Below are 26,916 nucleotides of genomic sequence, written 5' to 3' on the forward strand. Positions count from 1 at the left end.
TCTCCTGTCCCAACTTATTTCATACTGAATATAGTTCTTCAGTCTGTTCAGTGACTTATGCGACTTTTAAATACATGCTCTGAAATTTGGAACGTTTATACCTTGCCATTGCAAAATACTTAATCTTCTAAATTGCTCTCACATATTTACTTAGATACACAACAACCCGGCAATCCCAACGATGTGGTAAAACACCTTTACTTTTAATTAAAAATGAATCTGACTTTTCGTTTGGCGGTTAGCATTTCCCCTCTCTTCCTGGAAGGTTTTTTTTTCTTCTTTATTTTCTTTCTCTCTTTGCACATGTTGATCCTTTTGAAAAATGAATGTTTGCCAAATCTAGTCTGAGTTGGAAGGGAAGGTGGGGGGAGGGTGGATACGAGAAGTTCTGACCAAGAATGCTAGCAACTGATTTCCAGTCTAGAGGTAGGCTCTGTGCCTGGTGAAGCAATTAAATTACAATTACACTGATTGATATTATAAATCAGACTTTGGGAAAATGAGTTTGGGGGACTTGTGACACCTAGACTCATTTTTATTTTTATTTTTCTGTTGGATCTTAGGGAAAAAAGTCAGCACGTGTGGAAGATAAGAATTGTTTCTTCCTCAAGGGTAACCAATTTTTACTTGTAACTCTGCTGTGCTCTAGAGACAGGAAGCGAATTCATAACCTTGATCATTGCTTCTAAAATGTAGAGAGAAAAACTGTAGTATCCTTTATCTGGGATATGTTTAATAAATGCAGAAGAGAAATGGAGAAATTTTTTTATCCCCAAGTAATTGATTTGGATCTGCACCAATGGCCAAAAAGTTCTTAGTTTGGTTTGTATATGAAATCAACAGTTTCAAAAATTTTAGTGGTTTCAACCATTTCTTACTGAAACGGTATTCTTTCACCTCCTTTCAAACTGCCCTACTGCTCTTCAACGGATAGCGATGCTACAGACGTTCTCCATGTATGTCAGTATTTGGGTCTGCTACTGTGGTATCCTACCTGGCTATTAATAAAGTATTTTCAGTAGGGCAAATATTCAACAGTGTCATCAAGTTTGCAGTAAGTTTGCATAAGAAAAATTATGCAGACAATAAGATTCCACAAGCCCTTTTGGTATCTTGCCTTCACCAATAAATTGTAGATTTATGAGAAACATGGCTTTGCTTTAGACACTCAGAGGAAATATTTAAAAAGAAATTAAATAAGAAACCGGGTGCCTCTAGGTAGAGTAAAGGAAAAACATTAAAATTTCATAATAGTTTGAGAATTTGCTCGATAAATCTGCAACTGGTATCAGAATGCTATCCCAGACAATGAAAGTACTGTGAGCCCTAAGGTTAAGGGAGAGCTTGTAAGGAAAATTATAGCTGCACAAAAACGTTGTAGACTTCCAAATTTTAAAGGCATTAAACATTAAGGATAAACACCTACTTTGCTCATTTCCCCGGATTAAGTATGGTATTTTAGAAAGGTGTGCACTTTCCCCATTATACCCATCAGATTTTAAAAACACAAATTTCAGTCTGCATGTAGTCATGAAGAATATTTGACTTGTGTTTATTTGCATGGGTCAAGGCAAATCAAAGTACTGAGTACAACTTATGGGAAATATCTAATTTGTAAGTCAGTTTACATTTCAACTGAAATGACTTGAAAGTTGAGAATCATGACACCATATCTTAGGCTATTTTTATTTCAAATGCACCGAGTTAACAAGAGAAATATGAATACGCTTTTCTGCTTAAAATTTTGATGTTTGAAGATCATTATACCTGGGCTATCTCATCACCATTATGGAATTATTATAACTACTGCTTTGGGAGCTAGAATATATTTTCTGGTGGTGAATTCTCTACTGTATTTTATTCTAAAGAGATCTGGCTGTCATTAACAACAAATTAACCTCAATTTATGACGCTTCCTTTTATTTTTCAAGAAGTAAGCTTTAATAACTTATAAAAACTAGAAATAATCTCAAATACAGAACGGAGACATCTCATGCTAACTCAGCCACAACCTGAGACTTAATATAGAAGTGTATTAAATGTGTACTATTAAAAGAAAGATCTGAAAGGGTCCTCTATAAAATTGGTGACCAAATTTCCAGTCTGCCGCTTGAAAACTGGCTTTTTCCCCCGCAGAACTTACATGCTCCATGCATCACTGTGCTGTGTCAGATGCGTGCCTATAAAATTGCGAAAATGAAGTCTTTTCTGGTAGCAAAGGGGTTAAGTTCTTTTTGCTTTACCAGTTTCAAATTACAATGAGAAGCCTCTTCTTTCCCAGCAGGGTTGTGCTTACATTACTCTTTAGATCTCCCTTGAAGAGGGCTGGTATATTTGTGTCTGCTGGAGGTGGAATTAACAGTAAGAAGGAGAAAGAGAGTGAAGGGACTTTCAGGAAGGTTTGCAAGTAAATTCAGGAAAACACATTGACTTGAATAGTACAACCTTGAGTCTTGTTTTACACTAAGACGACACAAAAGATGTTAAAGTTATCACCAAGCTGCCGGACAAATATATATTCCAACACCAAGGTGCAGATCAGCATAGATCTGTGATTCAGAAGTCAGGATTTGTCTTGGAAAGAGCTCAAGGGTTGAGAAGAACTCAAGAGCAAGTGAAGATCACTTTGGGAACTACAGTTTATTAGAAGATCAACTTCCGTTCATTCAAATACCAAAGGCCTGATTATCATATATTGATATAGGAATGCATAGGTCATCTGATCAAATAATATTAGCCGTCTTCTGCTCTATCCATGCAGCAAAAACTCTTAACAACTGTGGATAACTGGAAATCTGTTTCAGCTTTCTTAGAAATAACTAATCTTGACATATTCCAATATATTAAAAATAGGGCAGGAAAATCAATGAGGATGTGTGTTCAGAAATGTCACTGTCATGAAGAATAGGTAAATTTGTTTTTCAGCTACTGGGGAAATATACCTCCTAAGAACTTAGATTTTTTTGTTTTTGTTTTTGGTAAGAGGACAAGAACGACTAAAAAATATCAACTTTTGCTTTTGGACAAAAATGCATCTGACTGTATTTTTATTTAGGGGTATTGTGGGTTTCCTCTGGAGCTGCTGGGTTCTAGTGGGTTCTGCGAAAGGAAGTTTGGGAGACAATCATGTTCACTCCAGTTTTATTTATAGACGACTACGGAACCACGAAAGACGGGAAATACAGAGGGAAATTCTTTCTATCTTGGGTTTGCCTCACAGACCCAGACCATTTTCACCTGGAAAACAAGCTTCCTCTGCACCTCTCTTTATGCTGGACCTGTACAACGCCATGGCCAGTGAGGAGAACCCCGAGGAGCCGGAGTACTCTGTGAGGGCATCCCTGGCAGCAGAGACCAGGGGAGCCAGGAAGGGCTCCCCAGCCTCTCCCAATGGGTACCCTCGCCGCATCCAGTTGTCTCGAACGACTCCCCTGACCACCCAGAGTCCTCCTCTAGCCAGCCTACATGATGCCAACTTTCTGAATGATGCTGACATGGTCATGAGCTTTGTCAATTTAGGTATGTTGTTCGTTTATTTGTTAATCTATGTTATTGCGAAGTGGACGTTTTCCTAATGGTAAAGTAGCTGCCTGGTAGGTGGTCATGTTTATATATAGTCATTTTCTATAACTCTCCTCTCCAGCTTCTGTTTCCTTTCTTTCATTGACATAAAATAAGATTTTGCCTTAGGCAACAAAGTCATATGTATATATATATATATTTAATATAAAAAGCTAAAATTAAACACATCGTTTGGGTAAATTTGGGTCTTTTCTCATCTTGTTAAAATTTCAACTTTGCTTAAATGTATGAATAAACAGGCAATAGTTTAAAAAAACGAGAATTTATGAGGATAGCTAAGCTATAGGCAAAATAATAGTCATAGTAATAATAATAATGATGATGATGATGCAAGTATTTACAGATGGAAAAGTAAAAGTGACATTCTGGACCATTTTTTGGTTAGTAATTTAAAAGGCATATAAGTGTAATTTATATGCCACTTAAGAACTCTCATTTTAGTGAGGAAACTACTGTGAAAATATTGATGTGACATTAATTAAGTTTAAATAATATTGTAAAAGATTACTATCAAAGACTTTCAGGGATAGATTCTGAAATGCTGTGAAAAGTATTTTGGAAAAGAAGTTTCAATCTAACATTTTTTAACTGTAATGATTAAAATATATTATACTTCTTTGACTTTTTTCAGAGGCAAGAGAAATGTAAAACATGCTATGATGCTTTACCTATACAGAACTTTCCTTGTCATTTAAGATAAAAAAATTTCAATTGAAAAATTATTTAATTAACAGGATGGTTAGAGAATAATTTTAAAAATTATGTTTTAGTGCTGATACTGACTATACCTAGAAAATTGATATTGACAATATCAAATGATAAGTTAGTGCCCAGTATTTCATCTTGCAATAATATTAAAGAGTCACCACTTTAAAATGATTTTACAGGGGCTGTAATTTTCTTTAAATTTTTTAGTAGTGACTGAAGGTGAAAATTTACTATCTTTAAACATTCAAAAAAACCCACATAGAGTGTATTTATTTTTGAAGACAAAACTTAATCAATAAATTTAATCAATTTTAATGTTATAACTTTTAAAACTTTATTTTAAAAGTGCAATCTACTTGGACTTAAAATTGACGTTTTATTACACACCTAATTTAAAACTTCCTCAAATAATATCTCAAAAAATATTCTTTGAAAAGTCAGATAGCAACAAATCTTAATAACACATGATGCTTTTATAATATGTGTTGCTTAATATGCCCTGATCATTTGCTCTGAGCAATCCTAGCAGGAAGGATAAGGTGCCTAATAAATCATATGTTTCACGTTACAGGAGACAAAGCTCTCATTATAAGTTTTAGTAAGTCATCATTGGTTGCCTTAATCGGGTGTCATGGGGGCCTTTTCTTCTACATGTAATTAACAGGTTCCTTTGGAACTTTCAAGCCATTAAAATATATCTTAATTCTAAATTAGTTTGCTTTTTCTTCATGAGTGGCATGCAAATGTGACTCATGGTATGTTTGAATTTGTAGCAATTTCTCAAGCTTATTCATTAATTTAAGTAAGTTTTAATATTTTCATAGAAAAAATGCAATTTAGCATGATTTACATATTCATAAAATAAATCACTGAAAAAATCAGTTCAGGTCATCTAAAATCTGACAGGAAAGAATGTGTTATGTTATGTACTTTATAAAACAATAGCTCAGTCATGAATCTTTTCTAATAATATATTAAAATTGAATACTTTGATCATTCACAAGAGAGTGTATTTATTTTTTCAGAAAGGAATGAAGTATGATTTTTGAACCCGTGCACCATTGATTTTTATAAATCTACATAGAATAAGAAAGCCAAAACCAATAATAAAGAGTTTTATTCAAGGACTTTTAGGACCATTTTTGTCATTAAAGAATACTTATATTTTTAAATCAGTAGACTTTTGATTATTTGTTTGGACTATAATAACAAAGCAGTTTATTAACTATACCATGAAATATAATTATTCATTTTACACTAGAGAAACAATACTGAATATAAGCTTCAGAAAATTTTTATTTATTTATATATTCTTATCATGCTTAACTTGCTGAGTAGTGATTTATCTTCAATAATAGACCGTATTGTTTTCTCCTTATTTAATAATTCCAAACGAAATGTCTCACATGAAATTACTGACAAATTGATTGTGATACTAAGTGAGTTTTTCCTAGTAGTCTCTGAGGAAAATTGACCCACAGTTTTATTTTATTATCTTTAGACCATGCCTTCTAATACGTCCAAAGCTTATAGTCAATCACTACTTTGTAAAAAGCTTTAACTTCTATATTTCTTCCATAATAAAATAGGTCAAAGTATACTTAGAAAAGGTAAGAGTGTAATATCTTTATTAACGGTGCTAAGAATTTCAGTGCTTCTTACTGTAAAATTCATTAACCAATATTATCGTAAACTTTTTTCACTTTCTGTAAGACTCAAGAGGATTTTATTTTATTTTTTTAGTATCTTAAAAGATATGTATATAGTAGAGATTGAGGGCAAATGATCAAATTAGCAAGAGGCAAGGGATTTGTACTGAGGAAGTCACCTGATATTTAAAAATGTGAAAAGAATCTGTTGACATTTCCCATAACAAGTTGAATTATATAAAATGGATCTAGTAGCATCCTTGTTATTAATGCCTGCTGTGTCATTTTCAAGTCAAATAATGGATTTTCTACAATTATCTTGTCATTCAGAAAGACATTTTTTCCAACATAAGTTTTGCTCACCAAGAACAATTAAATTTAATTCAAACTCTGAATCATAATTAAAAAAATATCTATTTTTTAAAATTTCAGATGAGATTAGTTTTATGTTCATAAGCATAAAATAGAGTAGAATTTACTAGAAGAAAAAATAAAATGTGAATAAATGGCCTCAAGGCCAATGTAAACAACTAAATATGAAACCAAACACATTATTCTGACCTTTAAATTATTTTAGTATTTGTTCACTTTGAAGAAACAAATATTAATTATTAATTGTGTGAAGAGAAACTTTCCACCTTATTTTATTCATTATTCTTAGGCCAACTTTTGTCAGTCTCATAGTCTATAGCTTTTACAGATTGACTTCTCTGCTTTCTCTCTAAAACTAATGAATATCAGTGGAATTTTGCTTAGTCAATTCCACACTATTTAGTTAGTAACAAAAATATCTTTCTGGTAAATTTTTTCTTTTTCAAAAATGTTAAGGGTTAGTTTATATATCAAATACCTTTGCAAATTAAAAGAATGATTAGGTAAGTTGCTTGCAACATTTAAGCATATCTCTAGTTTACATAAACAAGTAGTGTATTTCTAAGATCTTTTAGTTAGAAACCAATTTGATTACTTGGTGATCATAAAATTAAAATGACATAACATTGTAGATGTTTTAGAGGAAATTACAAAAATCAGTCAACATAGGAAATTCACTTTTGTATTATTCTTTGTCAACATGTATTTCCCTGATAGAGAACTCCGGGTTTATTAATGGGCTTTGATCAGTTGGTTTGGAGTGAAATACTCAGATACAGTTCAAGAATGTATATTCATTCTCAAGCATAAAAGTATAAAAATGTGATGCTTACATTTTTTCATGTTTCATGACAACATATTTAACATGTTAAGGTATGAAATAGAAAAAAATGCTTAAACCCTTCTCCCCTATTTCCCCAAATCATTAAACTCCCTTGGTATTGGAAGAAAAAAAAATGCTTATGCCCTCAGTTGACAGCTTTGAAAGACATCTTTGATATTTATTGTTGGTTTTGGCTGACTCAAGTGCCCAGTGGAGAGGAATTTATACACAGATCTACCTAAAGATGCCTATCTATGTAGTCTCTCCAACAGGGTTATTAACACTTGTGTAACGTAAACACACCTATAAACACACACACAAATTTTTTTTTTGAGGAAAGGGGGATGGGATGGAAGGAAAGATGATCTAAAACCATTATAGTACATATTCATGGATTATGCCTGGAATCACAAATGGTAATACTGGGTAAAACAATCATTCTTTACAACTTTTCACTTTTGAAGAGAAAAGAAGTCACTGAGGGTGGAGACCTTTTTCTCTCTCTTCTTCATCAACCCTTGGCATTCATGAACGCACCCCAGGGGGATTCTTGTTCTTCTCTAAAGCTATGTCCTTGCTGATTGATGGGCATGGCTGCAGAAATAGTTATAATCATAGTTTAAATAGAAGTTTTTTGCACGTTTGAACGGTCACTCACAAATCGCTAGTTTTAGAAGTTTAATCAGAAGTCATGGCCGGAGAGAAGAAGGTATGATAACACCTGTAGAAGGGCTTGGGGCTGCTCACCCACCATCTCCAGCTCCTTCCCTTTCATTCTTCCATTTTTGCAATATCACCTCTCTCTCTCCTCCCCACCTCCTGCCCCTCCCATTTGTTGGCCTTTCCTCTGTAGTTCTAGGGCCTCTCCAGCTTCAGGCTTTCTTGGCATCCCTCTCCTGACTGCCCCCACCCTTCCTGGGGTCTGCTTTTGGTCCTTGTTTCTTCGTGGCTAAAGGCTTAGATGAGCTGAAAATCAATTCGTCACAGCTCCATCATTGAGGTACAGTCTCCTGTTTTCTCTCTGTTGAGAAGGAAAAGGTTATGATGGGCCTATTGCAGCCTCCACCCATCAGGAGAAAAGCTCCCCAGGGCATCAGAACCTCTCTGGCTGTTGCATCCCCTTTAACTGTTTCTCTACCATGCCTTTCATCTTCGCCTCCTCACCTCTCCCCCAGGATCCCATGGACTGAATTTAATTGTTTTTGCCATTCTTATTTTATAACAGTATTAAAATTTAAAAGGGGAAATTCAAGGGCAAGTTAAAAAAAAAAAGGGAAAAACGCACCACTGAACAAAAATAACGCTAATCAAAAATGCGATCCATTTTTGGTTTATAAAACCCATTGGCTAATAGAATTTTTATGGAATACTCGTGGCACGTCTGTAAAGAAATGAGGATTTCCTTTGTTAAGTTGAAGAGAGATGTTGAGAGGGCATAAAGAGATCAAGAGTAACAGTTGGAGACAGAGAACAATGAGGATGAGATGGAGAGAGTAAAAGTATTTTTTAAAGCCCTGGAAAGGAGGAAAATGAATGGAATGAGTGTTAGGGGCCGTCTCTGGGCCTTGCAGGTGGAGGCTGTGGGGAAACCCTCTGTCTACCTCTATCCTGACACTGCTGCTAGTACCACATCCCCAGCCACATCGGCTCCAGGGGGAAATCCTTTCATCCTTCCGGACTGAAACACCAAAGTGGGGCAAAGAGAGGGGGCGCTCTCAGTGTGTGTGTACAAGGAGCACACAGACGGGCTACTCACATTTACAGTCATAAATAACGTAGTAACTCAGCTTGAAAAAAAAAATAGGTTAAAGGAAGAGGCTTCCCTGATGCAGAGAGGGGCTGAGATCAGAGGAGCCACTGAAAGGCTGGGAGGGAAACAATGCATCCCTTGTTCTAGGGAATATTTATGAGTGCTTCTTTGCACCTTCAGTTCATATTTTATTGGCTGGGCTGTGGGGTTTCCCCATTTGCTCATCTCTTAAAATAATACCCTTGGCTAAGATATCCTTTAAAATACACCAGTCAGCCCTGACAACTGGCTCATTTATTTGGGGGGAGAAGGAAGCTGTTGTGATGTTGATGTCTAACGGGAATGTTTAAGATCCAGTCATGGAGCTTAAAATTATGACAGTGTGATAAAAATCATAGTGGGAGTATTCACCTGCCTTTTTTGGAGATGTTTACAAGAATCTACTCAACTAAGTAGTAACCCCAGGTTTGTACGAGTCTTATCTAAACGGCTGTGATAAAATGATAATCTAATAAGGTAGAAACAAAATCTGTTAAAGTGTACAATGTTTAAAACAAGCAAAAAATGTCATTTGTAGATTTGCAAGAAGGTTCTTTAGCGGTTTTGGGAGAAAGGGAAATAACAACAAACCTTCATAACCAAAGAAAAAGTACATATCTACACTTGGAAGGCAGTGAATTACATACACATTATACAAAACATAGAAACCCAGACCTTGTGTAATGTTAAATTGTTTGATTGGTATAGAAATGAAACAAAGGTTTAATTATTTAATAATTATTTTATAATTTCTAAGATGATGAAGATCCTCGCCTTTACGATGATGTGTCCTTTCATTTTACTTTTCATAAACAATGGAGTCTTGGGGCTTGCCTTACAAAAACAACCCTGCATTTTAGAAATAAATACATCTAATTATATTATCTCTTACATATTGTGTTTATTTAACTTCTTTCTGGAAGTAAATAACAATTTTATTGTTCTTGTGGTTTAACAGCTTTCCTTAAGTTGTTTGCAATAAAGAAAATAGTTTAAAGAGGTTAGATGCAAATCTCACTTAGATTTTATGCAGGCCTATGAAACATGTCAACATCAAAAGATTTATTAACATTTACAGACCCCTTCAGCTATGCTGTCCTGATATGAGAAATTCAATATTATTTGTTGCACACAGATTTCCCGTCCTCAGTGAAACTTTGCTATTAGCCTTCCTATAGAGGGAGAGGCAGTCTATTTTCAGAATTCTGAGTCCATGGCATATTACTGCTCAAACGGCTTTAAGATTTAATTATAAATGAAACCTAATTGCAGAGTAGCATAGAAGAAGCCAGCATGCCCGGATTAGGATCCCATAGTCTACACTTTCTTGCAGGGTGACCTTGGGCAAGTTACATCTCACTGTGCCTCTCATTCCTTGCCTAAGAAGTGCTGCTGATAATAATACCACCTTCCTCCTTGGGTACTGAGAGGATTAAATGAGTTAATCACATACAATTTTAAGAAGAGTATTTGGAGCCTAGTGAGACCTCACGAAATGGCCGTTATTGTTACTGGAATTTCATTTGTAGCCAACATCTGTACCACATTTGCAGGAGCAGCTAAGTAATTCACGGAGCCCAATGTAAAATGAAAACGTGGGGCCACTTGTTTAAGAGTTATCAAGAATTCCAAGATGGTGGCAGCATGGTATTAGACCCGATGCGGGACCCTCTTGAGTACATATTTGATTTCATGTTACACTAGCAGGAATCAAGCCCTATTCATCCTTTTCTTATCCCCAGTGGAAAGAGACAACATGCACAAAGTGCATCATTTGAGGAGAGTTTAATTAATGTTATAATATTTCTAATGTTGTAGGTGGGGTTTTCTGGAAAAACTGGAGATAATGCAGAATGTGGAAAAGCAGGGGAGCCTTCTTTCATGACTCCTAGGATGGAACGGGAGCAGAAACAGTTACCAGAAAGCTTAGAGGAGGACTGTAGAGGGAAGGCACCCTGACGGGAACAGTGGCCTTTGTGAGAACGATGCCAGGCAACCAACCCCTATGGACTCAGCAGGGAGGGAGGTCAAGCAGTAAATACCCAGACCTTACTTTTCTGCTGCCTTTCCCATTGGCTGATCTTCACTGAAAGCCAAGGGCCGTGGAGCCCATTGGATCAGCTCCTGAAAAGTCAGCCTCTCCATGTAGAGAGCTGAGCAGAGAAACAGGGAGAGTGTATATTGAGACACCAACTGAAGATATTGGGGACAACTGGATAAATGCATATTGAATGTTTAGTCAACAGGAGTTCTAGAATCACTTCAATTTCAGTGCAAGTTACTGATGGGTATGTTAATCCTTGTCCTGGTCAATTTATTGCAAAATTTAAGAGATAATCATAATATGGTGTGAGAACTAATTATGTCACAAGTTGGTGAAGTGGCAAAAACAGGCATGGCATGCTGAAAAAAAATTCTTAAATTGTATCTGGATCAGTAATTTCACATGATATATTAAAATTGTTTTAGAGGAAACTGAAACTAGAAACAAAAGCCACAATACAAACAGCAGACTACCATTGCCAATCACAAAACTCAGTAAAGAAAGCGCTAGAATATACGCAGACTCATAGGGCAAATATAAAGGGCAATATGTGTTTTCAATCTCTAGGCCTGTTGATTCTCAATTCTATGTCATTCTTCCTGAAAGGACCCGTGGCTGTGTGTTAAAGTTTTGTGAATTCTGAGTGGAACCATATAAAATTCTCCACAGTGCATGTTGCAGGTAAAATTCATTTCAGGAGGAGGCAAATTCGGATGATTGTCTTTCTTCTTTGTTACCTTTCCTCTCCCCTAGCAGAGTTCCTGTGACTCACAGATGCGGAATTTCATGGGGGAGCAGGTGTGTCTGCTGTTTAGTTCTCATAAATAACCAACCTCTAAGCCTCGAGGCCAGAGCCATTCCCCTACCCTTTAATCCCAGAGGAGCTTTGAGTAGAACAGCTTCTTTCCAGTATAAACTGTTCCCCTTCAAAGCTTTGAAGGATGGAAATTTTAACCTGCTTTTACTTCTATAATTATCAAAAGCAGAGGAAGGGTGAGTTCGACTTGGAAATTATGTAGGCTCCTCTGCAAATAACTTTGATGCAGACATTGAAGACTCATTTAGTGAGGAAGACTCATTTAGTGAGGAAGACTCATTTAGTGAAGGTCATCAATTCTATAAGCCTTATGGTTAATATTTTGTAGATGTTTTCTTTGCTCAGAGTGAGGAGGGGTTATTTGGTTCTCTAACCCTCTCAGGAGCGTTTAAGTGTAAGCGTTTTGGAGTCACACTGGTTCGAAAATCAGCTTTGCATTAACACCTGCATATCTTTGAAGAAACTAGTTCACTTCGTGAGACTGTTCCCTCATCTGTAAAGTGGAGATCATAATACAGAATTGTAGTTAGGACTTAATAAGGCAAGGGTATAAGTCTTTGAGCCGACGTGACCAAAGGATGCAATTAATGATCCCTATTGCTACTATAATTCCTTCTACTAGAGGGATATCCATGCTGTTCTAATGTTTCAGTTGGTGTTCTACGCCCAGTCCACCAGACATTGTCAGATAATTTTCTATTTGAAACTGTGGAACATTATGCACATGACTTTTGCTCCATCCAAAAGAAAATGAACTTGAATTTCAGGGACTCTGTCTTCAAACTGGTCAGTTGATGGGCTCTGCTCCCTCCTTGGGGTGTCCAAGGAAAGGTCAGTTCATGACTGAGCCTTTGGGTAACTGTGGGGCTTCCCTGTGATCACCTGAAGGCAACACTTTCTGTGAGTTGCTGCTGAAAGGTGCTTTTCAGTTACTTTTGGTCCCTTTCCTAGAACGAACCCAACATTCTACTTTAGTTCCAGATATTACCTTGCTTGTTATGGAGAAGGGGAAACTGATGGCAGGCCAAAGTGATAATATAGAATTAGAAAACATGTGGTGGTGAAGGCTGGGCATTCTCTAAAAGACCCTTTTGAAAGACAGGAAGAAAAAATCTTGAGTTCGAAAGCTTATTTTCAGAAGCCAACTTGTGTTTTTCTTTAGTTTTAATTTTGCAAAAAGTTGATTCATGATGAAAATATTGGTGAATAAACTCCTGAACTCTAAAAGAGGAAAGCCACTCTGTTCAAATAATCATTCAATTCTGGCGCTTTTAGTGTTGTCTGTTAATCAGATCATGTTTGAATTTATGATTTTCTAATTTGTAGCTGTTCTCATTACTATTTGTATTATTATTATCATTTTGTTTCTATTTCAAACAATTCAGCCTTAAGCATTTTGACTTTCCTAGACTATTTCTTTGGGTGTTTCTTTTGTTTTTCAGATGACAGTCAGATCTTTTTATTAATTTTCCTGAATTGCTTCTTGTTATAATATTTTAAAGCAGGATGGGAATTTATGAGTTTTATCCAAAAAGTCACACAAAAGGCCATGCATGAACTGTGGACCTCTTCTGATTACAGTATCCATATTATAAAGTCATCACATAGTCTTATGATATTTCCTAATATGTTGAGTGGGAAATATGGATTTATTGTTTTTTCATTATTTGATAACATGCTAAAGATAAGTGATTACAATGCTCTTTGCTAAAGTTTTCATTGTGGTGAGTGAAGTTCTTAAACTAAAATATGGATTCCAAAATTTATTGACATGTTCCAATCAATAATTAGGATTTTTTTGTTCCATACTGCCATATCAAAAACAGTTAGCATTTTACAGTTATTTACTTGGAGGGAGAATTTATCAGAATTAAGCAAGCTGTTTATCATTGTTTTTTTTGTGTGTGTATGTGGTACATTTAAAGTATATGACATTGTCACATAATTTTAAATGATAGTATAGTTGTAGCAACAATGACAACAATTAAGTATAATTCCTGTGCTGGGAACTGGACTAAGTGATTTACATGCATTATTTTAGTTAATCTGTGTCTCAGTTTTATGGGTAAATATTTTTCTGTTCCCATTTATTGATGTGAAAATTGAGACTCATCAGAGGTTAAATAACTAACAAAGGTCACCAACCTGGTAAATGGCAGAATCAGTACTGGGACCACGATCTGTCTGGCTATACATTTTTTTGTTCTTTGTCACTACTCTTTAGCTTAGGTAACCTACTTTTGAAATACATAGACAGCAGTGCAACTTCTAACAACAATAATCATCGTTTTCACTTTTCTACATCACTTTAGCATCCAGCACTCAGGGAAGTGGATATGACCCCACAATACACATCTGTGAGCAGTGGAGATCTGACAGGTCATTCATTCAGTCATTGGGCAAATGGAACTGACTACCTACTATTGGGTCAGGCACTGTGGAAAGACTCTGCCTGTCCCACTGCCAAGATCACAGGGCAAGAGGAGCCAGGTCCAGGCCCAGAGTTCTTGATTCTTGTGCCAGGATTCTTTTGCTCAGTGTCACCAACTTTCAAGAAATCACACAAAAATTCCAGCACCAAGTAAAAAGAAAAGCACTAACAAACATTATCTAAAAGAATGTGTTGCTTTGTTGTTGAAATAACCAGGCAGAATTAATCTCTTGTGTGCAGAGAAAATAGTTTTCAAACCTAAATTACTTTAAAGACAATTAAAAAAAAAAAAGCTTCTTACCAGCAAACAGAACCTAAGGAAGCCTGTTAGTCCAAAAAGCATAAGGCAGAGGTAGAACCAATCTTCAGCAAAGCTTAGGGACTCTGAAACCTGCTGTGTAGCGGGTAGAACTTTACCAATAGGAGATATTTCCCCTAAAATCACTAGGTGATTTTAGGGGAAATATCTCAAAAGAAGGTTCACATTTTACACTGCATGCTTACTGCATGTTCCAGACCTAAGTGTGGCTTAAACATTCATTATTTATTTGTGCTGTACTTAGGAAATAGGGGTAAAGGTCATACAATTTTTCAACTTTAAGTTATTTGATCTGTCTAAATTTTGACCCCAGACCCTAACTTACTTCTTAATTTGTGTGCTAACAAGCTTGTGTTCAGTGTCTCCTTTGTCACTGTAGACACTGCACGTGATGTGGATTCAAGATATAATGAGTCATTGAAGACACATTTTATCATGTAGGGAATAACAGAGAATTCCAAGAATTGGTATACAGACCTCTTGGATACATATCTTTGAATCTACTCAGGATCCTGAGCATTAGACCATTATTACTTCAACTTGATTGTTGAGAAACATTGACAAATATTTTACCACTGTTTTACTCTTTACCAACAATCTGCTGTGACAATGAAATGAACTTATACAGCAAAATGTGGATCTAAGTCTCCTGGGGCACCATGCCCCTGACTGGTGTTTACCTGTGAGTTCATATCAACAAACACCAGATCATCAAAGTGAAATGATAAAAAAAGCCCTTAAGATTTATAATGATTTCTGCTCTACTGAAATTCACTGTCTTCCACAGCTAACACTTATTTGGTGCTTATAAATTACCAGACAGAGTGCTAATAGCATTTCAAGTGCTAACATTTAATTCCCACAAAATTACCCTATTTTACAGATGAGGAAACTGAGATCCAGAGATGTTAAGGCATTGGTCCGGAGTACTACATCTTGTAAGAGGAGGAACTGGATTCAGAATCTAAGCTGCTCCCTGCTGTACTGTGTTGCCTTTGTAGATGCTGTTGGGAAGACTGTTGGTTGGCACATGGTTTGAATTCTATCAAGTTCTACATATTTTTCCAACACTTCCCATATTGGATTTGGAATATTTTTACTTCATTAGTAATGCTTTACGTTTTAGGGAAAAAAAATTTCTAGTGATGAACTTACCAAGAGTGTTATCCCTGGAGTTGGGCTCCTCCAGGCCTTCTTCTGAACTGGGATGTTTTGGCCTTCTGAAGGAGGCAAATCCTCATAATACTCACAAGGCAGAGGGAGGCAAGCATTTTGAAGACACCAGTGATACTGACCTTTGTGCCATGCAACCAGCTGGCCAGTAATGAGGAATGGAAAGGGGATTTGTGTTGATTCCCACCTTCCAAAGACAGACTTGGGATGAACAGGAGTAATGTTTGGAAAACTAGAAAAGAGGTAGAATTTCAAAGTTGCAAACAGTAACAGGCCTCAAAAACAATGGTTGGAGGTTGGAATAAAAAATCGTGAGTTTATTTGGATGCTGGAAAACTATCAAAGTGCTGGCCAGTGTAGGAGGACACATAACAGGGCTGCCCTGCACCTAAGGATTAGTGCCTTGTCACAGCTTTTCTGACCCAATCCTGGACTGGTCAGTGAATGTCATGAGATACCTACTAGACTAGAAGTTTGGGCTACAGGACCATCTACCTACAAGTGAGGAAATTCCTGCTGCTGCAGATGGGAACTCTGGCAGCTAGCCTCTCCTCCATCCTGCTAGTTGTGGCTGAAGTCTCCTCTGTATGCTATATAACTGAACACTCCACACTGAATGCATATCTCTTGATCTGTAGCAGCTACAGCCCTAATCTCTTGCACGTGTAAAGTGAGTGCCTTTCACATAACTCACTCATTGCCCCTATATCACACCAAAGTTAAATCTATTATTTCTGCTTCTTATGTATTTTATAAATTATAAGCTAAGACCTGGGGATAATTAATTTTTTTTCCAAGAGAAAGTATTTCTGGGATGAAGTGTTTGAGGGCAGCTGCCCTCAGTTTCAGCTGCCCTCAGCCTCAATACCAAGCCAAGAAATCAAAAAAGGGCTTGTAAAAAGCAGGGATGATTGTTCATGTATCAACTCTTAGCAAAATGCCTGAGGTCTAATTTCTGCTTTGAAAAGCAAGTCAAGCGGTATCTGCAGAGTAACGATGAGCATCTAAGATGGCACCTGTTTCTTTTTAAAAATTCTGTTTTATTTCTCTCTCTTCCTCCCTTTACCTAACTGTTCCTACCCAATCAACCCATGGCCTGATTGTAAAGTAAGGGGAAGTGTGAACAATCTCAATATCTGACTTCTAAATATTTAGACTGAGATGTACTTAGAAGGTCAGAAGATAAAATTATTGTTTATGAATGGATCAAAAATCATTTTTAATTTCACTAACTTCATTGACATATAATAACTCAAGCCCATGCTGAATCATGATTGTTTAAATTTCTTGGGCACTTTCAATCACTGACTCTTTTTAATCAGAATTCTTAGTATTTGTAAGGTGATTTCATTGAAAGCATTTCAAGTCCTTCTAGGGAGTGAATCTGAAATTTTATAGTCAAATAAATTTGAAGGATGCTGAGAAACAGTAATTAAATAGAGTTTGATATTTCCAAGAGGAGACTTCTCAGTATCTTTATTATGCTAACGGGCATGGTGAATCTCTGCAAAGAGGATGTGGGTTATAGGGTTTCCTGTGCACATTGAACTCTGGAACTCTTCTGACAGAGCACCATGGGTACCTGGGATTACAGGGAACTCACTCTGACAAAAGCTCTTCCACGTGGAAATCCTGTTATATAAAAGCCATTTTGGAAATACGGCAAGCAGAGCATTATGATAAGCTAATTTGCTGACACCATGGCCACTTTATTTCCAAAATTAAGCAGGAAATAAAGACTTAGACGTAGAGAATGGACTTGAGGACATGGAGGGGAAGGGGAAGCTTGGACAAAGTGAGAGAGTAGCATTGACATATATACACTACCAAATGTAGAATGGATGGCTAGTGGGAAGCTGCTGCATAGCACAGGGAGATCAGCACGATGCTTTGTGACGACCTAGAGGGGTGGGATAGGGAGGGTGGGAGGGAGGCTCAAGAGGGAGGGGATATGGGGATATATGTATACATATAGCTGATTCACTTTGTTATACAACAGAAACTAACACAACATTGTAAAGCAATTATACTCCAATAAAGATATTTAAAAAAAAAGAAATTAAAAAAAGAAAAAAATCCATGACATTAAGAAAAACTAAAGAGGAACAGTTGAAATTATTTTTGATAATATATTTTCTTTAATCCAATATATCCAAATGTTACTGTTTCAATATGTACTCAATATAAAAAAGTTAATGAGATATTAAAAAAAAGAAGGAAAAAGTTTAAATTCTATTATCTAGAATGACCATTGTTTATATTTTTATATATTTCTTTCCATACTTTTCAAACATACATTTTTCATAGAGTTGAGCAATGTTTATGCAATGTTGTACCCTTAGTTTATTCTTGATTTTTTAGTATATGACTTTTCTCATTTCTTTGCATGCTCTTTATGGGCATACTTTTAACGACAGTAATATTTCAGCTGAAAAATTCATTTGCGTAAACATTCTTTTATAGTTGGGCATGTAATTTTTCCAGTTTTTACTATTATATATTCCATTGCAATGGATATCTCTCTCTCTATAAGTGTTCATAAACATTTTTCACAATTTCTGATAATTTTTTCTTAGAGTCTGATCTTAAAAAGTGAATTATTAGAAAAAAAGGTATAACTGTCTTTTAAATCTCCTGAAAAATATTACTAAATTTTTTTTCAGTAAACTTCTTTCAATTACTCTTTGCACCAACAGTAAATGCTAGAACTATTTTATCATACTGAAACCTAAATTAAATCTAATATATTTACATTCTTGATAATCTTAAACATCTTTTTTTGAATTTGTATTTCTTCTAAGATCGATTCTTTTATATATCTATTGGCCATTTATATCGTCTCTTTGGGGAGTCCTATTTTGATATTTTTGTTCATTTTTCTAGTTACTTTATCTCATTGTTGCTTATGCCTAGAAATTCCTCCTGTGCTTAGGTATTTAATAATTATTCACTTCTAATTTTTAAAATTTTTATGCTTTGATTTCTCGCTTTCCACCTCACTTTCATGGGAAAACACTCCGTTATTTAAGAGTTTGGAAAATATTCCATCCACATCCCACTCTAGAAATAACTGCTCAAAGGTGCAATGTAGCTGATTCCTGGAATAGAAATCAAGAAGAATGGGGAATTCATAGTCTTCAAGGAACCACAGTTTGAGAATTAAAATCAGCTGAACAAATAAATTTGGTCTAAATAACCTTACACCCAAATAATCTCCTGTAATTTAATTATAAAACATGCATTTACAGATGATCTAAGAACAGAGCTGGCAGAGGGGTATAAGTATCTCATTGATTATAGTACTTAAAGGTGGCATTTGAGGATTGGAGAGAAAGAGCACTAAGTAAATATGCACATTATTTTTAAATTGATTGGCCATTGCCTGCATTTACCCACAAAAAACATACTTTCTAGTTTAGTATCAAGTTTGTTTATTGAGTCTAAATCTCTTTCACAGAATCCCGAGATGGTTAGGAATTACTTTTGCCATCAGCCCTTGTTTAAATGATCACAATGATGTGGAATACTCATGACCCACTTCCAGCACCTTGACCTCTTTAGTACCTTCTTGGCTGATAGCTACATCTGAGATTTAGGAAGAGTGCCAGAATATGCCTGCACTTTTGTTTTGGCTAAATCTGGTCTTTAAATCATGATTTTTCATTACATGTGTTCATCATCTTATCAATATCTCTTAGCCCTGAAAAGTTCAATACTGTATCATAGTGTATAGTTTTAAAAAAAGACATTTAAGCAACAGTTAGAAATCCAAATATTAGTACGATGGTGTCCTAACTGCTAAAATAACTCAGCTAAAGTGACAATCAAATAATTAGATAAATTCTGAATCAAGGAATAAAGTATATCACAGATATACAAGCAGAAGAAATTAAGGGTCAGAATTTTATATCAGCAAGTCTAAGGTCCAAGAAAAAATGAATGACATCGAACAGAGCAAGTCACTATGATCATGGACTATATAAAACAACAAAACTCCAGCATTGCCAAATCTTTATATGGGAAGTAATAAATCAAAATGCACAAAACAAAAATTGTTAAAAGTGGAAGTAAAAATTGATAAAAACAAATTTGTAGTATGAAATCCTACCATACAATTAAAACTGCATGATAGAATACACACACACACCCCCCCCCACACAAATATAAAACAAAAATGTACCTGACTAATACAATTAATGAAGTTAAATTAATTGACATATCTCAAGGATTGTACTTTGAAATATTTTGACATGTATCAAATTGTGTAGAGTATATACTTTTTCTGAGATTCCATGGACTGTTTACATAAATCACTAATTGGATGATACATAAATCCAAAATATTATAAAAGTTATGGAAAGCCAATAGGCACATAAAACCATGTTCAACGTCATCAGTCATTAGGGAAATGCTATTTAAAAGCACAGTAAGATGGCACTACACATCATAAAAATAGCTAAAAAGGAAAAAACGAAACAACAAAACCTCCCAGTACAAGTGCTGGTAAAGATATGGAGCTCTCATAAATTGCTGGTAGGAACACAAAATGACATAGCCACTTTGAAAAAAATCTTGGCAGTTTCTTATAATATTATACATACACTATCCATCGTGACCCCGATATTTCACTTCTAGGTATCTACTATAGAGAAATGAAATCCTAGGTTCACATAAAAACCTGTGCATAAATGTTTACAGAGGCTCTCTTCATAATTGCCCCAAAGTGCAAAGAACTTAAATGTCCTTCAGTGGCTGAATGGTTAAACAGGCGGTGGCACATCCATTCAATGGAATTCTCAACAATAAAAAGGAAAGAACTATTGATACATGTTAAGATATAGATGAATTTAAATTACATTTTTCTAAGTGAAAAACCACCAGACCCATATTGTATGATTTTATTTATATGAAGTTCTAGGAAAAGCAAAACTATAGAGATAGGGAACAGATGAGTGTTTGCCAGGGAGTAAAGATAGACAAGAGTTTGATTAGAGAGAAGCTGAAGGATGTTGATAGAACTGTTGTGAATCTTGGTTGTGGTGGTGGTCACAGACCTCTGCATTTGTCAAAAGCCACAGAACTAATGGCAGGTTTTACTTGTGAAAGTACGTTACAAAGAGGCAGTTATTTTATATGCCATATTTACTGTTGAATATTCATAAAATACATAATAACTCTATTTAAAAATAAATTTCTTGGGCTTCCCTGGTGGTGCAGTGGTTAAGAATCCATCTGCCTATGCAGGGGACGGGGGTTCGAGCCCTGGACCGGGAAGATCCCACATGCCCACGTGCCGTGGAGCAATGAAGTCCGTGCACCACAACTACTGAGCCTGTGTTCTAGAGCCTGTGAGCCAAAACTACTGAGCCCACGTGCCACAACTACTAAAGCCCACATGCCTAGAGCCTGTGCTCTGCAACGAGAGAAACCACCATGAGAAGCCTGCACACCATAACAAAGAGTAGCTCCAACTCGCTGCCACTAGAGAAAGCCTGTGTGCAGCAATGAAGACCTGGTGCAGCCAAAAATAAATAAGTAAAATAAATAAATTTACAAATAAATAAATAAATAAATTTCTTGACAAATTAAGAAAGAAATTAAATGTTTAAGATATAAATTTTAGAAAATACCATACATGAAAATTTATCAAAACATAAGAATGGTTGCCAAAGCTATACTCTAGGATAAATTCATGCCTTTAGAGCATTCATACTAAAAGGAAAAAAAATAGAAATGAATGTAGATTAATGAATTAAGTATTTTATTCAACATGCCCCATTAAGTCCTGAAAGGATAACATACAGAAATTAAAAAAATATATGGAATTAGAAGACAAACTATGAATTAATTCATTTAAATGCTGTTAATGTGAAAGGCCAAGTAATCAGTGAGGTTCTGGCAAATGTTATTATACAAAAAAAATTAAATAAATAAATAAAATGGAAAGAAAACAAATAGATAAATGATATATAATTATAAAGACAACACTTTATGGAGTACTATGTTAATTCTATGCTAATAAGTTGAAAATCTTAATGAGATAGCTCAAGAATGAGAAATATGAATAGGTAAACAACATTGGTAGTTATTGAAAATTTGATTAAAATATTATTTTGTCAAAGATTTGGAGCTTTGTCATTTGGGGCAGGGGAGTGAACAAATTAAGAAACAGAAATGCAAATGTTAAATAAACTGGTCCAGAATGCTAAAAAAAATAGCTACAAAGTAATTTTTAATAAATTAGCAAACTTGGATAGGAAAATATGAAAAAGAGTCTTTTTCTGCATGGCAGAAATCTCAGTTAAAATTACTTGCAAATCAAAATCAAGAATCCTGTGGCAAAGTCTTAATTAAAATACTTGCAAATTGAAATTAATTTAAAATAGTCATGTATCTTTACCAAATGAGTTTGATCCTAAAAATGAATGGATAATTTAGTATCAGGGAATCTGTCAATTCAAAGACTTACATAATCTTGATTGATGGCATACCTAGAATATTGACAATCAGAGTCATACACCTGGCTCCTCTGTCTGACAAATTATTTTCAATAATAATAATGAAATCAATCCAGTAAAATAAGACCACAAAGAAAATACAGTGAACAATTTCCTTATTGAATGACGTATATAAACATATATATATGTATGTATTTTAATAAAATAATAAAAAATTAAAAAATACAGTATAATAAGAAAAGGGGTACTTGATTAACACTTTTAAATTACATTAATACATTTTTGGAAATAAAGGAAAATAAAGAAAAATACTGACAAATATCAATATTGGTCAAATACATAAGAAACAAGATTAGAGTTCTTCTGCAACTTTGTCAATGATTTTGTTAAAAGCAATCTTTGTATATTATTTTTGTAATTTGTAATTTACAATTACATTATAATTATTTTCAGTATCAGTATAGCCATTTTCATCAATCTATGTTACTCCTACTTGATCAAAGTATAATTTTTGTAAATTATAGTTTTGAGAAGTTTCTTTCAGCACAGCAATAGATATACAAATAGTTAAGGAAGGTCTTAAAACAAAAGGATAAATTTGAGATTCGTAAAAATCCCATTTCACTTTTCTGAAAATTGCAATACTGTCTGTCTGTGTTTCTTTGGGTTATTTCTAGTGGTTTTCAAAAGTTTTCATATTTGAAAATTTTGTGCTAAAATATCTTCATATTCAGAAAATTTATAATAAAATTCTGTTATATTTGGTAAAAACTTCTGAAGTTCAGAATTGTTCAGGCTCACTCTGGGTGTTATTTGTCTCCAAGTCATGTGATACTATGCATTCCTGTATTTAAACAGTATATTCGGTATAAATAATGAAAGCACAGTGATTGTAAAAAATATATATATAACTGAACTTAACTTCTTACTCACCCATGTGCATTGGGATTTGCTGTATAACCATCAGTTCTCCACATTAACATCCACATAATGAAATGTTTATTAAAGGATACAAAATAAAAATGTGCTAATTTGAAACTCACATATGAATTATGAAAACGCAACAGTAATAACAGCAATTTTTTGAACTCTGATCAACACAACATTTTTTCTGAGAGGAGTATTTTATCACTGAGAATTGCTGAGGCATGGTGATAATGAAAAGCAGAATGACTTATAGCTGGTTTTATTATTGTCTTTAATGAATCCCTTTCTTTCCTAGACCCAGCATGTATTGCTCTAACAGCCTACTCTTGGTACACCAATGATCTTCATAAAAAATTAATGGTGTACAATAAAATTCAATTCCCAATCCTGTTAGAGAGAGAGAGAGCGAGAGGGAGAAAGAGAGAGAACTGGGAATAGAAAGATATTTTACTCATATAGTAAAATCTATCATATATCAAAAACAAACATTTCAACACATTAGGCCTATTAAAAAAAATGACAAAGTAAACAAGAAAACTACAACAGCAGAAACACTTAAGTGTGCTGGTTATCACCATCAATAATTAACATAAATTTGGGAGTTCTGGAAAATGCCATGTCTAACTATACACCATTAACATTATTGTTCACTTTAGGAATCAACTGAAAAGGTACTAGAATAAAATTGGTTTGGCTAAATGTGCAGAAATAAAACTAAAATTAAAAATACACAGATTTCATGAAAATAAACAACAGCCAGTTAGAAACTATAATGAAAAAATTACATCCCAATGACAGAAGTAACAACAAACACCAACACATGTAAAAAGTTTAATTGGAACCCTCCACGAGAATGTGTACAACCTTTATGACTAAAGCCTTACATAAATAAAAAAAAAGGTATAAATCAATTCAGAGACAAACTATTTCCTGAATGAGAAGAGAGATATAAAGTATTGTCTTTTTACATGCATATAGACTTATTATAATTCCAATTAAAACTCTTAACTGGATCTTCTTCCCTGGACCTTGACAAAATATATAAAGTTCATCTTGAAATGAAAATTAGTTAAGACCTAGTTGAACAGGAAGTTTAGGAATGTCCTACCATATGTTAATATACATTGTAAAGCCCTATCAAGTATTATAACATATTATAATGCTATGATAGTAGAAGTAGTATAGAATTTGTATATAACAGGGTATATATCCATGAAACAGGATAGCTAAGAAACAAACACTACCATAAATTATAATTTAATATACAATAAATGCACACTTAAAAATCAAATTGGAATTAATGTTTATTAGTTAATTACCTTAATTTATTAATTGTTATTTATTTTGACATGTAACATTGTATTCATTTTTGGTGTACAGCATAGTGGTTTGGTATACGTATATATTGTGAAATGATTACCATAATGTATTTAGTTAACATCTATCATCACACGTAGCTACCAAATTTTTTTCTTGTGATAAGAACATTTAAGGTCCACTCTCTTAGCAACTTTCAAATATACAATGCAATATTATTAACTGTAGTCACCATGCTGTACATATTAATGTTTACTTTGAAGCACTCATTGAGGGAAGAAATTCTGCTGTTAACAGAAGTGGAAAAAACTTGGGAAAAAGAGAGCTAGATTTAATTATATCACAAATGAGCAATTTCTCCACATAAGAAAAGGGGAATAGAAATAGAAGAACAACAACCAGTTGGATTAAAAAATATATATTTGGAATAAATATAAAATATAAATGTTAACATACTAGCTGTATAATGAGCTTATATAAATTAAAATAAGCACCAAGACTCTAATTGAAAAAAGAGGGAATATAATACAGATATGGATCAAACCACTGTTAAGGAATATATAATCTCTTATGCATACGTTTTAAAAATATATCACAGAATACCTGAGAAAAAATGAACCAAACTCTTAATTAGCTTAAACTCTGGAAATTAAATTCATAGTGATTTTCTAATTTTCTTCTTTATATACTTTGTTACTTTTTTTTCCAAGTGGTATATAATGTGTATGTATTTTTATCATCAGAAATAGATTTTATTAAAATACCTACACCAAAATCTTTTTACTATCTCCATTTCATATAAATTTCAGAGTTTTCTGCAAATCTTTCTTCCTTCTTCTCTCTTTCTTGAGCACCTATTATTTGCAAAGCAAGATTTTAAATAGCTTAGTTCCTGAATTAGGTCAATTTCATTCCAGTGAGGACAGATATATAAACAGAAATTTTTTCTAATTTTTTTTTACTAAAGATGCTTGGTACTTGAAGTTTATTTTTAAAAATTTTTTTGATAACGGGAGATACGAAAATTTGGGTTAGTGTTTTTTTTTTTTCTGAATTTACTGGAAAATTAATGTAATCTTCAACTTTTTTGTAGACTGATACACTCAAGATATCTTTGCAATAAAATATACTTCTTAAAAATCTGACAAAACCCAATCTTAAAAAGAAAGATTTTTGGGCTTCCCTGGTGGCACAGTGGTTGAGAGTCCGCCTGCCGAAGCAGGAGACACGGGTTCGTGCCCCAGTCCGGGAAGATCCCACATGCCACGGAGCGGCTAGGCCCGTGAGCCATGGTCGCTGAGCCTGCGCGTCCGGAGCCTGTGCTCCGCAGCGGGAGAGGCCACAACAGTGAGAGGCCCGCATACCGCAAAAAAAAAAAAAAAAAAAAAGAAAGATTTTCATGATTTTAAAGTCGTTTTTCCTGTGATTTACTAGAGGAAACAGGTAGATTGCCTCTTATCAGATGCTTTCTATGACATCTGATCAGAGTAATAACGACGTATACATGACTAGTGTTTAAAATGAACAAGTACTTTTTGTAATTCTTAATCCTTCTAGGTTGATTCTTATTTTTACCAAAATTATATAGGCACATGTTTTAAAGTTATGATACAAAATCTTGTTAAGAAAAAGCAGAAGTCCTCTCTATTTTCCAAGCCCACAGATTCCTATGAGGTCCAGTGGCTCTGTGGCCAATCTCTCTCTCCAGAAAGTTTCCAATAATATTCCCTGGGGCTGGAAGCCCACTTTCCATACTCCTTTCAGAGGTGCTATCACCCACTATCTCCAAGAAGGACCTGGCTCTAGACTCCTTCCATGGTCTCGGGGAATCTTTCTGTTCCATCTTGTGGTTCCTGCCCATCTCCCTTCAAAAGCATTTAGTCTCTCTGCATCTCTGACACACCTAGCATAATTCCATCAGTGACATTAAGTTACAGGCCTAAAAAAGCCCAGAAGGTTTTCTTTGTCTGTCATTAAACACAATCATCCCCTGAAGGAGAAGTTCACACAAAGAACTGCCTATCCGTTTGGAATGGGGAAAATTAAGAGAAGAAAATCATAAATGGCTCTCCTTTTTCTTTGTTCTGTTAAAATAGCAAAAGATGCAAACAAAACACAACAGAAAGATCAAAACAATAATGGTAATAGCCACCTTTTACCATGGCCGTGCTTTGCAATCCACAAAATGCTTGATGCTGAAAATACATTTTATCCTTTGAACCATTCTACACTATATCATGTATGTCCTGTTGTTTATGCCCCATTTGCAGATGAGGAAGCTGAGGTTTGAAGAAGCTAAGCAACCTCCCCAAAGTCACACTACTAATAAGTTAAGAAGATGGGATTGGAAATTATTCTATCCAACCACATGCCAAACAGCCTCCAGATATATACATTTAGTAGATGCTAAATAAATATTTGATGAAAGAATTTATGACAACAAACACATAGCTTATAGCACATGGCAATGCTGCTGTCAGATAAGCATTATTGTGAGTGCTTTTGTT

The 26,916-nt window shown here is 34.7% G+C and overlaps 1 protein-coding gene across 4 annotated transcripts in view; it reads left to right on the forward strand.

Moving 5' to 3' along the window:
- Positions 1-2,299: 2,299 nt before the first annotated feature.
- BMP5 (bone morphogenetic protein 5) overlaps positions 2,300-26,916 on the forward strand; it is a 118,194-nt gene continuing 93,577 nt past the window's right edge. For 3 of the 4 annotated variants that reach the window (XM_027126779.1, XM_027126780.1, XM_027126781.1), the window contains exon 1: positions 2,300-3,519. In XM_027126779.1, the coding sequence (XP_026982580.1) occupies positions 3,030-3,519 (490 nt within the window). In that variant the 5' untranslated portion in view covers positions 2,300-3,029. The remainder of the gene's footprint in view (positions 3,520-26,916) is intronic. The other variant, XM_027126778.1, reaches the window with a different exon arrangement.

The sequence above is a fragment of the Aethalodelphis obliquidens genome, unplaced genomic scaffold, assembly GCF_003676395.1.
Source record: "Aethalodelphis obliquidens isolate GAN/ISIS:26980383/991018 unplaced genomic scaffold, ASM367639v1 scaffold31, whole genome shotgun sequence".
In the NCBI taxonomy this organism is placed as follows: domain Eukaryota; kingdom Metazoa; phylum Chordata; class Mammalia; order Artiodactyla; family Delphinidae; genus Aethalodelphis; species Aethalodelphis obliquidens.